At 40.8% G+C, this 17774-nt stretch overlaps 1 protein-coding gene across 1 annotated transcript in view; it reads right to left on the bottom strand.

Moving 5' to 3' along the window:
- Positions 1-17774, bottom strand: part of PLCXD3 (phosphatidylinositol specific phospholipase C X domain containing 3) — a 92649-nt gene that overhangs the window by 20788 nt on the left and 54087 nt on the right. The window contains exon 2 of the mRNA XM_062627762.1: positions 12043-12751. Within this exon, the coding sequence (XP_062483746.1) occupies positions 12043-12751 (709 nt within the window). The remainder of the gene's footprint in view (positions 1-12042; positions 12752-17774) is intronic.

Here is a 17774-nt window from a genome sequence, read left to right as displayed (position 1 = left end):
CATGCTGTTTGCCTTGACTTCAAATGTTTTTAAATTTTTAAAGGGAGTATTTGGGCCACTTCACTTTTGGCCAAAATAATGAGGTTAAACTTTCTTAGAGAGAAATTAAAACAAGTTCTGACTTATTTTTCCTGCAAAACTGTAAAAGTCCCAGAGGTATGACACAGTATTACCTAGAAGACAGCGTATCCTGGAAAAACTCTGTCCTTTTATCGGGTTTGTTACCATGCAGTAGTGAATAATTACTGTTACTAATACTGTTACTTTGCTTTCCCAGTGGTATACACTATCTTTAATGGATAAAACTGTAATTTTCAACAGTCAGAAGCAAAACTAAAATGGACATTAGGAATGAGGAAAAAAAAAAATACGAAATTTTCTGCAGACTGTTGCTTGATCAACAATGATAGGGGGGCAAGTAAAAGCTGTGTACTTTAGTGTTAGACATCCATTGTGGTATTAAATAGATCTGCCCTGAAATCAAGAACTGCTCTTCTGTGAGAAACTCCAGCATTTCAAAGTGTGATTTTGTTTTGAATTTGAAAGCAAATACAAAATGTTGGCCTGCCCCACCAAATAAAATTTAAGACCTCTTTCTGAATACAATAATGGAAAGTTGTGAATATAGAAACAGCATTAAATATTATATATACAATTAACACTGCAACATAAACCTGAAGACATAAAAAAAACTAATAGAAATACAAAAGTTGAAATGTTTTCACGTTTTGTTAAAGTAGACTTCTCCTGGAGAGAGAGGAAAAAAAAAAAAAGATACCTGCAGTTTTCAATAAAAAGCTACACCAATGGGAAAAAGAAAAAATAGTTTTGTAATCACTGGGTGGAAACAATTTACACAAACATGCACTTGCTGCCCCATCTGACAAAACTAACTGCAGACCAAACTCTTAGAAAGATAAATAAAATATTAACCAATATATCACAGATGTGATCTTAAATTAGCTTTAAAAACAAAAATGTTTTGATGATTCAGAGAGCTCTTACTGGTTCTGATCAGCACTAAAAATAGGCAGACATTGTGAGAAGTCTCGTATTTCCAGTAATACTGGCATTACTGAATTGATCTGGTATTTTACTTAATGAGAACTCCACATTGATGAACTGAGGTTGCTATACCACAAATGAAATAACCACATGACAGTCCATCAGAGAAAATGTAGACTAAGAATGCATTATATAGCTTGTAAAAATATAGCAAGGGATTCCAGAAGATATATCAGCCACAGACTAAAATCCTCCTGGAGTGCAGCCAGGAGAGATATTTGGTTGAGACATGCCGTAACAAAGAGGTCATAGAATAACAGAATAGTTTGGATTGGAAGAGAACTTTAAAGGTCATATAGTCCAACCAACCCTGTTATCAACAGGGACATTTTCAACCAGACCAGGTTTCTCAAAGCCCTGTCCAACCTGACCTTGAACACTTCAGGGATGGGGCAGCCACAGCTTCTCTGGGCAGCTTGTTCCAGTGTCTCATCACCCTCATCATAATAAATTCCTTCATTATATCTAGTCTTAATCCACCCTCCTCTAGCTTAAAACCATTCCCCCTTGTCCTATCACAGCAGGCCCTATAAAAGTTTGTCCTCATGTTTCTTAAAAGCCCCCTTTCAGTATTGAAAGGCTGCAATAAGGTCTCCCCAGAGCCTTCTCTTTTCCATGCTGAACAAGCCCAGTTCCCTCATCTTGTCCTCAGAGGAGACATGCTCCTGTGCCCTGAGGATTTTTGTGGCCCTCCTCTGGATCCCCTCCAAAGGTCCATGTCATTCTTGTATTGAGGACTCCAGACCTGAATGCAGTACTGTACTGCAGGTGGAGTCTTACCAGAGCAGAACAGAGGGGCAGAATCACCTCCTTCAACTTACTGGCCATACCGCTTTTGATGCAGCCCAGGATACGGTTGACTTTCTGGGCTGTGAGTGCACACTGCTAGGTAATGTCCAGCTTGTCATCCACCAGTACCTCCAAGTCCTCCTCCTCCTCAAGGGCATTCTCAACCTTGTCATCCCCTGAGATATTTTGATACCAGGGGTTGCCCCAGCCCCTATGCAGAACCTTGCACTTGACATTGTTGAGGTTCACGTGCACCCACTTTTCCAGCTTGAATACCTCCCTTTGAATCTTATCCCTCAGGCATCTACTGCACCACTCAGCTTAGTATCACCTGCAAATTTGCAAAGGGAGCTCTCAATCCCACTGTCTGTGTCATTGATGAAGGCATTAAATAGTACTGATCTCAGTCGAGACCCCTGAGAGACACCACTCACCACTGATCTCCACTTATCCATCGAGCCATTGACCACTTTCTGAATGCAAACCATCTAACCAATTCCTCACCCACTGAAGAGTCCACCCATCAACTCTATATCTCTCCAATTTAGGAGAAGGATATTGTGGGGGACTGTGTCTATCTGGACTTACAGAAGTCGAGATAGATGACATCTGTAGCTCTTCCCCTGTCCACTGATGTAGTCACTGCATCAGAGAAGGTCACTGCGTTGGTGAGGTAAGACTTGCCCTTGGTGAAACCATGCTGGCTGTCTCAAATCACCTCCCTGTCCTCCATGCACCATAGCTTCTATGAGAATCTGTTCCACGATCTTCCCAGGCACAGACGGGAGACTGACAGGTTGGTAGCTCCCATTGGCCTTCTCTATACCCTTTGTAAAAATGGGTACAATGCTTCCCTTTTCCCAATCTCAGGGACTGCACCTGACTGCCATGGCTTTCCAAATATGACGGAGAGTGGTTTGACTAGTGCAGCAGACAGTTCCCTCGGGGCTGTGAAGCATCTTATCAGGTCCCATAGTCCTATGGATGTTCTCAGGGTTTCTCAGGATGTGCCTCAGGGTTTCTCAGACCTGATGTTCTCTTACACTGGGAGGGACTTTGCTCCACCTGCCCCCACCTTGAGGTCCATTCACTCAAGAGGTGTTCAAGGACAGGTTGCCAAGGGAGGTCATTCCCTCCTTCATGGAGTCACTCTGAACCACTCAGCTCCATAGCCACAAGGAAACAGAGACTTGTTACGTCAGTCATGCACTAACCATAAGAATCACTGTAGCGGCTCACACTCCTCTTGAAGGATACAAACCAGGCTGGCACATTCACCATAGAGCTGCTTTGGTACCCTTCTTCCTACAAACCTCTCACACCAGATGCTGATGTGACAGCTGAGCATTTGCCTCGCATCATGCATCAAAGTCCAGCCAGAGACCCTGCACCCCTGACCCAGCAGTGATTAGGGGTAAGACCTGTTAGCACAGCCTTGGTCAGTGTGACAGAACATGCTGGCATATTATGCATCAACGGACACGTTAATTAAGAGATGACAAGAGTTCATAAGCTTGGGCCTAGGGAAAAGTATACAGCACTTTGGAAACAAAGCAGATGTGAGTCTGCATCTCAGAAGAGATGTATCCTGAGAACAGCAGCATAGCCAGTACGGTTGATGATGTCTGTAGCAGGAGAGAAGCCCAGAAAGTTGGTGACAGGGAATTACAGTAACTGAGCTTTGTGGTCAATTCATCCAGTGCATTATTTCCAGTTACTAGAGAGCAAAAAGAAGTCCTGGCTGAGCGGGAAAATATTTTTCAAGCAACAGCCTACTTATAACTCTTATGAGAAATAGCTTAGGAGAAAAAAAAAGCAGAAGTTCATCACATGGATTACTATTTCCACAAACGTTCTTCAGACTGCAGAGCTCAGAGGGCGGAGCTTGCTCCCATGAGAAAACTGTTCAGCTGGATTTATGTCTCTTCTGTTCTAGTGCAGCCAGGCAGTAATAGCACTGAAATGCTGTCTGATGGAGAGAAGGAGCCAGCAGCAGAGGTGAGACAGATCGTTGTCAGCCACATACTCTGAGCTGAGGTTAGTAACAGACTCAGAGGAACCTACAATGCATAGTGTGAGGGTGTGAGAACAGGGCAAGAGCATGTCTCTCATTTTGAGCACTGCAGTGCTGAATTTACCTCTCTTAGCTCATCCCTATCCTTTGCTTTCTGCCAAAGGATGCTTAACAGATGGACCAGAGTAGGAGCAGACACTCACCATGCCACACACTCATACTCTTCATAGAAACAGCACTGGTCTCAGACAATACACAAGTACCTTGATGATCTTCCAGCAATGAGTTTTAGGACCACCCACCAGCACTCGATGACAGCTTGAAACAGCATTTTTGGGTATGAAATGGCTTTTCCTAATTCCTCCCAGTGGCAAATTTAAAGACGGATGGTTACACTCTAGTTTCAGATTTAATTGTTTTGTCTTAATTGTCCAAATCCTAACCATCACTATGCATGCAGCTGAAGTAGAAGTGAACCTTGCTGGGCTGATTGCTTGAAACAGCCCAGAGCAAGAAATAAAAACCAAGTTAAAAGAGTGTGTGAGGGGAAAATAGAGATGGTGAAAGGTGGCTAAGGAACAGATGCAACAACAGTGGTCATGAGAAGAGGCAGATCCTCCTCCTGACACAGGGACAGTGATCACAAGCCCTGCACCAGTAATAATTATTTGGATTATGACATTGCCTTGCAGCTGTAATTTGAATAGGTCTCATTGGAAAAAAAGAGAAGCTAGTTTCAGACTTCAGAGTATATAAGTCCAAGCAGAAAGGGAATAAAGATCCATGGCTCTCCCACTTCATTGTCCAGCAGCAAAATTAAGGAGGCTATCATCAAAGATCTAGTTTCAGTCTCGATCTAAAGTGCTTGCTGGCACAACTGTCATGTTGAGAGTGCCATGGCAGCACTTGAAAGATAAGTAGGTTTCAATATCCCACCATGAAACAAATGATGATAGGATTCCTCCTTTGTGCTATAGCTCAAAAATTTTCAGTGGGAAAGTGCCTGCAGCTCACCATGGCTCCTACTCAACTCTAACCACTCATTCTCTTTTATATCTTAATACTATTTTATGATATAATACATTCTGGATAACAGTTGCTTAGTTACAAAAACTCTCAGAACAACAGCTACAACATTAAAATATTGTCAAAGGTCAAATCCTACTCTATGATCATTCAGTGTCTTAAAGACATGGGGTTTATTATTTTTCTTTGTGTCTGAGATAAATACTGAAAGACTTCTTATATAATAGGCTGTGCTCTGGTGAAGCAATTGTACAGCCTGGGACAATACATGCAATGCTAGCATTATAATTATTTATCTTTTATTATAATCTCTGAATACATGAAGTTTATACCTTAGCCCACACCCCTCACCTTGAGAAAAATAAATCTTGGAAGAAAATGAAATCATGAAATCGTTGTCCAAAAGTAAAGTTGTAGAGAAAAGATCAATAAAATGAAGTTTAACATTTCCAGGCTTTAAGAACAAAAGAAATGAAAATAAGCTTTCTCCCTAAGACAGAATTGCATTGCATCACGCAGACATTACTGAATTCCTAGGGAACAAGCTTTATCATCCCTATTTCAACAGAGGAAAAATACGGGCATTTTTATAGCCCTGTGCACATTCTGCACCATACAGAAGCTGATACATCATCAAGACCTTTGGCCTGGCTGCCTTTCCTATATACAAGTCCTGTCCTACTCACTCTGTTGCAGCCACTTGTACAAATGTGGCACCAGGGTGCCAGGATGCCTTACTGCATCCTCTGCAGGCTTTGCCCCAACAGAACTCTGACTGTAGCCTGCATGCCCCACCTGCTCATTCACTCCACAAACGCTATTTGTTTATAAGCATGGGAATCATCTAATAAAATAATTGGAGCTTGGTATACTCTCTGATCCCAGAGACTGTCTGTAGACTTTCTGATCACTTTCTCTGGCATCAGTGGATCCCAGAGACTTTCTGTAGCTAAGACTTCCTTAAGCCTACCATCAAAGCAGACATAGCCACTAGAGAAATTGGGAATATGCAGGTGACTTCTCTAGGGAGAGCATGGATGTGTTCTGTCTAGAAAGCCCTCTAAGGTTTTGGAGAATACCGAGAATTGCCCAAATACATGAGGAATGATACAGCATATGCAACAGGGTTTTAAGAGGTGAAAAGATTTTTCTGAGAAATTCTATCCACGTCTTATCACTCCAGGACCACAGAGAAGCTAGAGGAGATTAAAAATTCAAACTTCCAAACACACAGTGACTGCTTCTTAGAACTGCCCAGTTCTCTGCTTAAAAATTGACGAGGGTGCACCTACTCATCTACTTACCAGAATAGATCTGAAGTCGACTGTTTGCAGCATGCAAGTGTGAATACAACATAGATTAAAAAATGTTACAGACTAAGCAGGTATATTTGCTAATATATATGTTTTTGTATTACAGAAACTCATTACCAGCTTGAAAGCCACCTTGAGAATAAATCTGGAAAGTCTTGTTTGCGTAAACCTCAGTACTCATTTTGTAACTTATAAATGAAGGGGAGAATGACCAACCCACCAAGAAACCATTCTCTTCAGAATGAGGTAAAAGCAGTTAGCGTGACTAATGCATTTCTCCCTGGGTAAGCGCTTGTTAGTGTCTATTAGCTGTAGTTTCCTTAGTGATCTAAGTAATGTCAGAAAGATCAAAGAAAACCCAACTGATTTAATGATCCATTTGCAATTTCACTAGAGCAGCCACACAGACTAAAGCATGAAATCTTTGAGACAAATAGACATTAGTGACAGGTTACAGCAGCAGAGTTGGAGGAATGAACATTTCCTTTCATGATGAAAAACACTTGCTGCCTTCTGTACATGCAGGGTCTGATGGTGCTCAGAATGTGATGATGGATCACATAAAATATCTTTACAAGTAGTCACACAGCATATAGCAGAACTGCAAGCAGGTCTTTCGGTGCATAATGTGATAAAAGTTATGAGTAGGCCAAATAGAAGAAAAGACTGTGTTCAAAAACCGTGTAAATGTGGCCCTCAGTGATACTGTTCAATGTTGGTCTTGGCATACCTGGGGTAATGGTTGGACTTGATGATCTTAAAGGTCTTTTCCAACCTAGTTGATTCTATGACACCCCAAACTACCAGAAGAGAAGACCACACCGACTACCCTAAACACACATCCTAAAGCTAAGCCACTGATAGTTCTAATGGTCACAGAGCTGGTGATCACCATGCCAACTTCCTTTCTGGACTAAAATCCCACAGGATACTAATCTGTATGTAGGTAAATACTTTTCCCTAATAAAGTTATTAAAACTCCAGTGCTCACGTATTTTATGACATTTTAATACTATTCCAGTTTCATGATCAAAGCCACCAGACACAACCACTCAGCACTTCCCAGTGGAACACTATATTAAAATCCTTGTGCAGACAGATTCTCCTCTGGTGAAATGCCACTAAAATGCCTGCCAGCAAAATTAGGCTGAGCATACACAGCCTATTAGGAATTTTATTCTGCAGGCCTATTGACATGGCAGATAGATACTTCAAATGAAAGTAAGGTCTCCCTGTACTGCTCTGTATGCAAACAGAGATTGCCTCTTGTGTGGAAAGACTAGAAATGTAATTAAGAGTAGTCTGAGGACGAACAGAAATACTAAGGATTAGGCTGGAGTGCCCAGAGTACTTTTGAATTCCCTAGTAATATACCAGAATGACAGTTTGTACCACATATATTAGTGAGAGATGGAGTCTGCACTTGTCTGTTGACAGTTAAAGAGCTCACATACCACCTATGTTGCTATGGGGTCACTTAAGTCCTAAACACAAATCAGCTCACTGGGGCCTGATGCTCTCCTGTAGCCCATAATGAAGACAGATATCAAGGTTACAAGCAGGAAGGATGCCTAGACAATCAGGAAAATACAGCTGCCACAGGTGACATTTCTGTTTTCTTTTTTAAAAAAATAGGGAATAACAAGTCAATATCAGTCAATATCAAGTGTGGATCAAAATATGATCAAATCCCTCTCTTCCAGCAACACAGAAACTCTCACAAATTCATCTGGCTGAGATATGGCTTGGATGAGTACACCCTCAGCAACTGTTTCAAAAAAAAAAAAAAAAACACTTCCTGAAACTTCAAGGATTATTTGATTATTTTTCATTTAATATCCATCTATGTGCTCGCTAAATCTGACTCTGCTTAGGTTTATGAGTGTACCCAGAAATGGCTTTTTTGCAGACAGCTTCTGTGGCCTGTTTACCACCCTTTTTGTTAACAGTTTGCCTGCTTTTCTTCTCCTCCAAAGATTCATTCTCATGTGCAGGTGGGGTTTTTTCCTGGTTTTAGGTTTGGTTTTTGGGTTGCTCTTTTTTTTAAAAAAATTTGCTTTGGTTGCTAAGGGGGAAGCTTTAGCATGGTAGGCAAGGATTTAGTCACATGTGGAATACAGGGAACATTATCCCTAGAGATTATTTTGGAAATCAAGTGACAATTGACAGGGTATGTCTTTATGTCTATTTCTTGAAAGCTTTAAAAGTACCACAGGACTTTTGCGTCCTCTGAAGGAGTTCTATTTTTTCCTGTTCTGTATTACTCAACCTCAGAGACAAAAAAGAGAGTATCATGCTTGTCTCCAGTGTCAGAGATAAAATTAGCAATTTCACTGCAAATCGGAAAACAAAGTAGATCATTATGAAGAACAACCCTACACTCATGGAAAGGTTGTTTCACAGCCACCTTTGAAATGTACTAAAGGCAGCTGCCTCACTGTGAAGTTAATTCAATAAGCAGTGGGAATGCAATTCATTTGGTACATACTATTTGCTAATCAAAGAGTATGCCTTGGCATCTAAGCTGTGTCTGACAGAACGTTAAGCCTGAAAACATATTGTTAGTCCTCAAAGTTTTTCATCAAATCCAAGAAACGTAACATGCACTCAGGAGAGCCATCTTCCTCATTCAAAAAATGAAGATGAAAGCTGTGTTACATAGTTTTGCAATGATGAGCTGTGGTCCTAAGAAGAGCACACAACAAATGGCTTTTGCCTCTTGTATTTGTGCAGGAATAGAAATCTTGACTATTTTATCATTTCTCCTTCTTTCAAATTATTGTCCTACAGAGCATTACCTGTGATGACAGCAAAGCCTGTGGGCAAGCATTCTCAGTAAAACCCAGTCCTGGTATATCATCTACTGAACTCGAAAGCTTTTTTTTAACCAAAGCTGCCATGGGCCTTCCCTCTTGCATATCTGTGCTATGGGGAAAAGGCTGAGAAAAAACGTCACGTCTCCTGCAATGTGTCGCCTTAGGAGAATTTTCGACTGCAGTTTGAACATGTGGACCTCCACCACCACATGCAGCAGTGAAAAGCTATTAAACCAATCAGCTTGGCTATGGAGGAATATTTCTTTCACAACATGAGATACAAAACAATAGAAAGGGGCATGGATTGCTGCTCAGTGTCTGCTTGCAATTTTTGCAGTCTGTTGCAACTGAGAAACCAGGTTCCTCCTCTAAGGTGGCCACTGCTTTTCAAATTGTACATAATCTCATGACTAACAAACAGCTTCAAAGACCAAAACCTAACATGGTTGTTCTGATCCAAAAGGACCTAAGCTTTGTTCTATTTTCAGAAATAAGTCAACATGTAAATGAAAATGGCTACTCTACAGATGACAGAAATAGAGACTACAGGATATGCCTGCAAATGCCAAAGGAAACATTTCTGCAATGTAATATCTGGGGGGCGAACACACCAGAATTACTTGAAAAGTTCAATCTTATTCCACATTTGCGTTCAGATCTGTCAAAATTTAGTGTGAGAGAAAAACCCAACCCAAATGACTACAAAACTGCTGCTAAAAGCAAGATTCTTAATGAAAAGCTCTTCCCAGCATTAATTGATAAGCAGAAAATAGTATAAAATATATAAAACTATGCAGCAACTGGCAACAAAAGCACAGATGTTATCTACCTGAACACAGTAATGTATGTGGTCTGTGCATTTATTCTGAAAAGGACAGAATAATCTTTATATAAATAATTGCGAGACAGATGAAAGTAACAAACAGTGCAGCTGGAACTTACGCCCTGGCTCCTAAGTTACTGCAACATTAATGCAGCGAGATTGAAGTGAATTCTGTAAATTCTATTAACTGTGCACATCCTTTAATTGCTTGTCTATGTATTTTTTAGCAGGATCATTGTCAAATGAGGATCAGTTCTGAGTCTACTTCCAGAGCAGTTAACAATATAGAAGCTCAGTTCCTACATTAACAACATTCAAAGCCTGTGCTTTTCTGCAGTGTCTTTTAGTAACAAAAATACAAATAAAAATTTAAAATGAGATGCCACACTTGGAAGATTGAATACTAGCTTTAGAGATAATTTTAAAGATCCCTTTCTTTTGTGATGGTTAAAAGTTAGGCAAAGAAGGAAAAAAAAGCACATTCATGCAGCAGCCTCTGATTACACACTTGGAGCCCATATGAAAAACCTCAACTGCAATTTGGAAACAACATTTCCAGGTATTCCAGCCCCATTATTTACCAAAATTTCAAGTTATAATCTCAAAGTTTGCTGTAGATAAAGGCTTACTAAGAGTTCAAAGGCTCAAGTCATTCAGAACTCAGACAAACTTATTCACAATCCACTTTTTTTTAGTTTTCCGAACAGCTTTGAGGAAGCACAATGCGAGTCAGAGAAGAAAAAAAGTTTTTTTTAATGGATATTTTACTGATGCAGCAGATTTTAAAAAGAATCTGGTAGTTTCTTGATCTTGCTACTTCATGGTCTGAAGAACACTCAGAAAGATGTTTACCAGAGAAAACAAATCCCTGAACAACAAAGTGAGTATTTAACCGTGAAATCCATCAAGAAAGTAGCATTTCAATGAGAGAAGTGCTCTTCAGATTCTGCAGAAAGGGAGATCCCTAGTCCAATGGACTTATAAAAACATGTGAAGGATGTAAACAGCTGCAAGTGCAGTCATACAAGCATTTCTGAATCATATCCCAGTGTTTATAAAACCTTGTGTCAGTGTTTTACCATTTCAGCTAAAGATTTTCCTTGTTTTTTCAAGTTAACAGTCACTTGGGAAAGCTGCCATAAAAATGGCTCAATCTTTCTCAAAAATGAGGCATGTTTTCTTTCGCAGGTTGTAGTGTCACAGGCACTGTGTCATTCATCTCATACAGAAGGAGACAGTGTTCCAAATAGACCTTCCTGACACAGGCACATGAATGCAGACAGCAGAACATCAGAAGGCCATTGACTCCCATTATAAATTTTTTTTACACTCTGCAACCCTTCTTCTTTTTTTTTTTTTTTAAGGGGAAAAAATAGCTCTTTTGTCTTGGCATTAAATTTCACATTTCCTACAAAGTTGGCAAGAACAGTCATACATATATGCCTTTAAACTGAAAGCTTGCTGTGATTTATTCAAGTCAGAATGGCATAATAACTCACATCTTGCACAGACTGCTTTTTTGGTAATCTAACAACTAATGGCCTGTCAACACAGTATTCCATATACAGAACCTGTACAGTGGTCTGCAGTCTCATTCCTGCATGACAAATGAAGGCTTCTTTGGAGGCAAACTCACTCTAACAGTGTCCTGATATCTTTGATATAATGTGTGATGTTATGCAGAAAGAAAATATGTACATGTTTAAGGTACATAAAGATAGTTAAGGATGCAAATTCTTCAGTTTCAGGCTTTGCTCATGAACAAAAAAAAATATCTACCCAATACCTGAAGCCTGATGCATAAATAGAAACGTACATGATCTAGATAATTCACACAGATTTGTCCACATCAGTAAGGAAATCCAAGACAAGGTGTTCAGTGCTCATGGTAAGAAACCACATTTGAAAACAAAAACAAACAAACAAAAAAACCCAAACAAAAAAACCAACCCCCCCAAAAAAAGAAATAAGGCCAAAACAATCCCAATCCCATAATCGCATTAGGCTTTAGCACAAATTTTTATTTCAAAATAGAAAAACTTGTCTTTCAATGTATGTCCCTTTAAATATTTTAAGATTATGCACAAGTTCTGACTAACCTAAAGTAGGATGGAGTTTCTTTAAAAAGCATTAGAAAAGCAGCATTACCAAACACACACATTCAGCACAGCAACACGTTACCTGCCAGAAACTTACCTTTCTGTGATCGTTTCTCTGAGACCACTAGTAACCCCTTTCACCACTGTACTAGCCTTTGGTGTCAACACTACTTGAGATATAAAGAAGGAACCTTTCTTTCTTCTTTCAGTGACTGATGCCTGGAGGAATTGAATCAGCTTTTCAGGATCTGTTGTGTTTGCCCAGGGAGCTGGCATCATCTGGCCTGGCCAAAGAAATGCTACCTCAAGAGCCACTGGACTGTGGTAGAACACCAGCACTTGGTGTTCCTTTTCCCACAGGTACTGGAGACTTACTTCATGGGCAAATATAGCAGGACACATTTTGTTTCCGTATGTGTCTTTGAGCATTTGGACAAGCTTTTCATGATGGTATTTCTGCATCCCGTAGAAGTGATTGAAATCCAGAAAGACCACTTCTTTTGGGTGGTCAGCAAGAAACGCATTGATCTCTTCCAGACCCTCCTTGACTTTGGCACTGAATAAACCATGAGCAAAGTAGAGCTCATTGTCTGGATCTCTGGGCTTGGTGGAAATTCTAAGATCAAAATACCGTATACCTGCCCCCAGCTGGCTGGTGAAGTTCATGGTCTGTGTAGCCAGCCACTTCCTCATCAGCTTTTTAGCAACAGTCCCAAAAACAGATACAAAATTCTGGACCGTCTCTGGCTGTTCAGGACCAACTGGAGAAGCTTCATCGATGTAAAAGCTAAATGAGTCATGAGAACCTAAAAACACAATAGAAGAAAACAATATGTATTAATCTGTTATTAGTGATTCTTGATAATTTTCTGACCTGTACCAGCATTCACCAGTAGACTCCTCCCCTGCCCTTTCTCTTAATATACTACATTTGTCTCTCAGCATTTACCACAACAGCAGCTTGTATGAATTTGAAATAAACAGGCACTGCTTTAATTGCTTGTATGGGCACTTCCTCACTTTCTTCTCATTCTTATGCCTTTAAGGTCACTGAAGTCATCGGGCTTTGAACATCAAAGCAATCCTGGTGTAAGCCCAGCAAAGATAGTCCCATAATAAATCCCTAGGGACAATGAAAAGAGGAGAGTCTGGCCCTATACACCGAATCATGCACTGTGTAGATTACAGAAACAAAGAAAAAAAAATTAAAATAACTAAAAAAACCCCACAAAACAAACCAGCAATATCACAGCTGGCTTTATATTGCAGCTAAAATATGAGTTGAAAATGTAAAGGACACTTAAACTTTCCAATCTTTTCTTTATTTCAGGTCTTATCAACAAGGTTACTGAATGCTGTTTTCCTTCTCAAATTTACCTCAAATTCTGTTTTCCTTTGCTACAAAAGTACAACAGATAGAGCCAACAGTAGCACTGCCTGTCACTGATACAATACAGAAACTCCAGTGCATGGTCTTGAACAAGATGCAGTACTTAACATGCTTATGTACAGAAGTTACCTCATTCCACAACTTAACAAAGATGAATAAAAGGTATGAGATACCTTGCTATGAAAAATACTGTTTCTAAGGTACATCCATTAAGAAAACCCTCAACCACAAAATAACTTATCTTGCTCAGCATTCAGACATTTACATGAAAGCAGCTGATAAAGCTAAAGACACCACCAAACACATGATCATTCCCCCCCATAAGGGACATTGTCTTTATGGAGAGGTGAGCTGGCACTAGAAGATGCTTATCACCCTTGAACACCACTACCTTTCTGAACACTGGTGGCGAAATCTGGCAGTTTATATGGAAATACTGTTTGGCTGCAGGCAGAGCCACAGTCCCACTGTTCCAGCTAGAAGAGATGTTTCTGGTCAGATTCACCATAGCAAGCAGGTCTGCTCCACAGCCTATGTAGCACTGCTTGTAAAACTCCTTCAGTGTCAGTAGAACTCTATTTCAGAAATGAACTGTACCATTAGGGCCTCAGAGACGCAAATCCTAGCACCAAAATGAGTTCAGAGCACAGGTCTTGCCTGCTACTGACAGTTTTGTAGGTGCCTTTAAAAATTACTTTCCAAAGCATGCATGCTGTGGCAAGTACCACATTAATGAAATCCTGCTAGTCAGTCATTCTTGTTTCAATGCTATTTTAACTGAACTGGAACCCTAGAAACTGAAGTCACAGCTGTAACATTTTCTTCCTTAACAATAAATGGAGTCACAAAAAATCATGTTAGACTCTGGCTTGGATTTGGCTTTGTTTAATCTGAGAACTGTCTTAAGATTTTGTACAGCCCTGCTTTTCATGGTTGTCGCTTTGAACTGGCTTTTGCTTTAAACATTAGATAAATTTTCCATTTTGATTAAGCTTTCTGCTGCTAAGTGTTGCAGAGATAGCATATTTCTTGCAGAAGCTGATTAGATCATGGAGTATCTGGTTACACACTGATATCTCAAGGGACCAGATCTGCATAGAGAATTTTAATGGTAAAACAAATGATTAGAGCAATGACTTGTGTTTCAACAGTATTACAGGGAAAATCAATGAGATACATTAAATGTTCTGTTCAATGTTACCTTCACTAATCTAGAAATCAAAGTAAACCGAGTCTTGTTTAAACCAATGCATAGCTACTGACATTAGCTAAGGATGGATCTTGCAAACCCTCACTTTGTCCATTGAAGCCCCCTTTATTTCAGTAGGATTTCAGGTCAGAAAAAGTACAGGTATAACCACGATCAACTGATGCAAGGCAGGTTCAAAATGGTGTTGATTAATTAAGCCATTTACCCTTTATTGCCTGATCTACAGCCACTGACAACCTGAAGTTGCAGAAGCAGCTAATGTTGACCACCATGGCCAAAATACAACAGTGTCAAACACTGCTTAAAATTACTTAAGAGAGGCAGCACAGTTCTCAAAGCAGAAATCTAAGGGGAACAAGTTGTCAGCAGGTAGCTTTAGGTACTGGTAATGCAAAACAGAAGAGAGGGTAGAGAAGTGAGAAACACCACATTCAGACACTAAACATTACAAGCAGGGTAGTTTAGAAAAACATCTTTCTTTTAATTAAGGTCTTCATGCACATATTTGAGCCAAAAAATGGTGATCCTTTCATAGAAGGTACAGAGAAAAGCACACAGTGCTCTGAGTATCACCATGTATTGTAATCCAAACAAAGAATCCTGTTAAATATTACAAAAATAAAATAAGACTTAACTCAGTTGTCATTGAATGAAGCAGGAGTCAGCTTTCAAGAGAATGAAAAATACAGAAAATGTTTTATCTTGCCACATGTACAAATAATCTGTATAGTTGCCTCAATATTTATTTCCAGCATGCTCTCATCTATGTTTCCGTTTGTTTTCATCCTGCCCTGTTGTCCTAACCAGCTTACACATGTTACTTGGGAACATTCAAAATCTGTACCTTTGGCAGAGCAAATTAGAGTATGATATTTTCCACTAACATGCTCAAAACCACTATGTTCCTGGTAATGACAGAATTCTGTACAAACATACACTTGTTTTAGCAAACAGGTTTCCTTCTAACCTTCTGGTGCATGGGGATATTCACATTCTATATTGCCTCTGGGAAGTGGACTTACAGATTCTGTATATCACAAAATCTCAGCAATCATGAAGACAAGATGCAGGATACAGTCATGTTGTTCAGCCTGGAGAAGGCACTGGGGAGACGTTATAGAAGCCTTCTGGTACCTTCCAGGGGCCTACAATAAATCTGGAGAGGGACTTCTTACAAGGGCATGTGGCGATAGGGCAAAGAAGAATGACTTTAAACTGGAAGAAGGTAAATTTAGATTAGATATTAGGAGAAGAATTTTACTGTGAGGGTGGTGAGGCACTGGCACAGGCTGCCCAGAGAATCTGTGGCTGTTCTATCCCCAGCAGTGCCCAAGGCCAGGCTGGGTAGGGCTTTGAGCACCCTGGTCTACTGGAAGGTACTCATGGCAGGATGCTTGGAACTAGATGATGTTTAAGGTCCTTTCCAAACTAAACCATCTTATGATTCTAGAAATACTAATGCAGTGACTCCTGCAATCTTTAGAAAGTAACAGAGCTTACACACTGACTATCTATTGCAGTATGACATGCTGACCTGATATATATGACAATCTACCACAGAGACTTCACAGACCAAGATATGGAGAAGTAGAGGGAGGGGAACTTACTCATCCTTTGCCAGGATGGAGGAGGAGGAGTAAGCTGATATTCCTCTTACGCGCAAAAATATTTTCTCACCAGTGCACTAGGTGTCCTGCACTTTCTTGAAATATGGCATAGTTTTCCCACTATTTCAGCAACACAACATGCTGTTGATCCAAAGAGTCAAACAGGAATGCTTGTGGATCAAGATCATGAGGGTGGCAAACAAAGGTAAACAAGGTGTGCATATAGTAAAGACTGTCCAGTCAAGAAGAGACAAAGGAGGCAAAACCTTCTTTAACAACTGGAAGAAGACTTACAATTACAGGGCTTGTTTTCGTGGGGAAGAGAGATATTTGCTGGCAATCTGAAAAGCAATGACTTTGTTTAGAATCATAGAATCATAGAAATGTTAGGTTTGGAAAGGACCTTAAGATCATCTAGTTCCAATCCCCCTACCATGGGCAGGGACACCTCACACTAAACCATCTCACCCAAGGCTTTGTCCAACCTGGCCTTGAACACTGCCAGGGATGGAGCATTAACAACTTCCCTGGGCAGCCTATTCCAGTGCCTCACCACCCTTACAGTAAAGAAATTCCTCCTTATATCCAATCTAAACTTCCCCTGTGTAAGTTTTAACCCATTACCCCTCATCCTGTCACTACAGTCCCTAATGAAGAGTCCCTCCCTAGCATCCCTATAGGCCCCCTTCAGATACCGGAAGGCTGCTATGAGGTCTCCATGCAGCCTACTCTTCTCCAGGCTGAACAGCCTCAACATTCTCAGCCTATCTTCATACGAGAGGTGCTCCAGTCCCCTGATCATCCTCGTGGCCCTTCTCTGGACTTGTTCCAACAGTTCCATGTCAGTTTTACGTTAAGGACACCAGAACTGCACACAATACTCCAAGTGAGGTCTCACAAGAGCCGAGTAGAGGGGCAGGATCACCTCCTTCAACCTGCTGGTCACGCTCCTTTTGATGCAGCCCAGGATACGGTTGGCTTTCTGGGCTGTGAGCACACACTGCCGGCTCATGTTCATTTTCTCATCGACCAACACCCCCAGGTCCTTTTCCGCAGGGCTGTTCTCAATCTCTTCTCTGCCTAATCCGTAGCTGTGCCTGGGATTGCTGCTACCCAGGTGTAGGACCTTCCACTCATCATGGTTAAACTTCATAAGGTTGGCACCAGCCCACCTCACAAGCGTGTCGAGGTCCCTCTGGATGGCATTCCTTCCCTCCAGGGTATCAACCGAACCACACAGCTTGGTGTCATCGGCAAACTTGCTGAGGGCGCACTCAATCCCACTGTCCATGGCAGCGACAAAGATGTTAAACAAGACCGGTTCCAACACTGATCCCTGGGGGACACCACTCGTTACTGGTCTCCAGCTGGACATTGAGCCATTGACTACAACTCTTTGCATGCGGCCATCCAACCAGGTCCTTATCCACAGAGTAGTCCCCCTATCAAATTGATATCTCTCCGATATAGGGACAATGATGTCTTGTGGGACAAGTGTCAAACGCTTTGCAGAAGCCCAGGTAGATGACATTGACTGCTCTACCCCTGTCCATCAGTTCTGTAGCCCCATCATAGAAGGCCACCAAATTGGTCAGGCAGGATTTCCCCTTAGTGAAGCCATG

Source organism: Pezoporus occidentalis, unplaced genomic scaffold, assembly GCF_034315485.1.
Source record: "Pezoporus occidentalis ecotype Australia unplaced genomic scaffold, CSIRO_AGI_Poc_V1 ctg306, whole genome shotgun sequence".
Lineage (NCBI taxonomy): Eukaryota > Metazoa > Chordata > Aves > Psittaciformes > Psittacidae > Pezoporus > Pezoporus occidentalis.
Note: the sequence above shows the minus strand (reverse complement) of the source record. Positions and strands in the feature narration are given on the sequence as shown.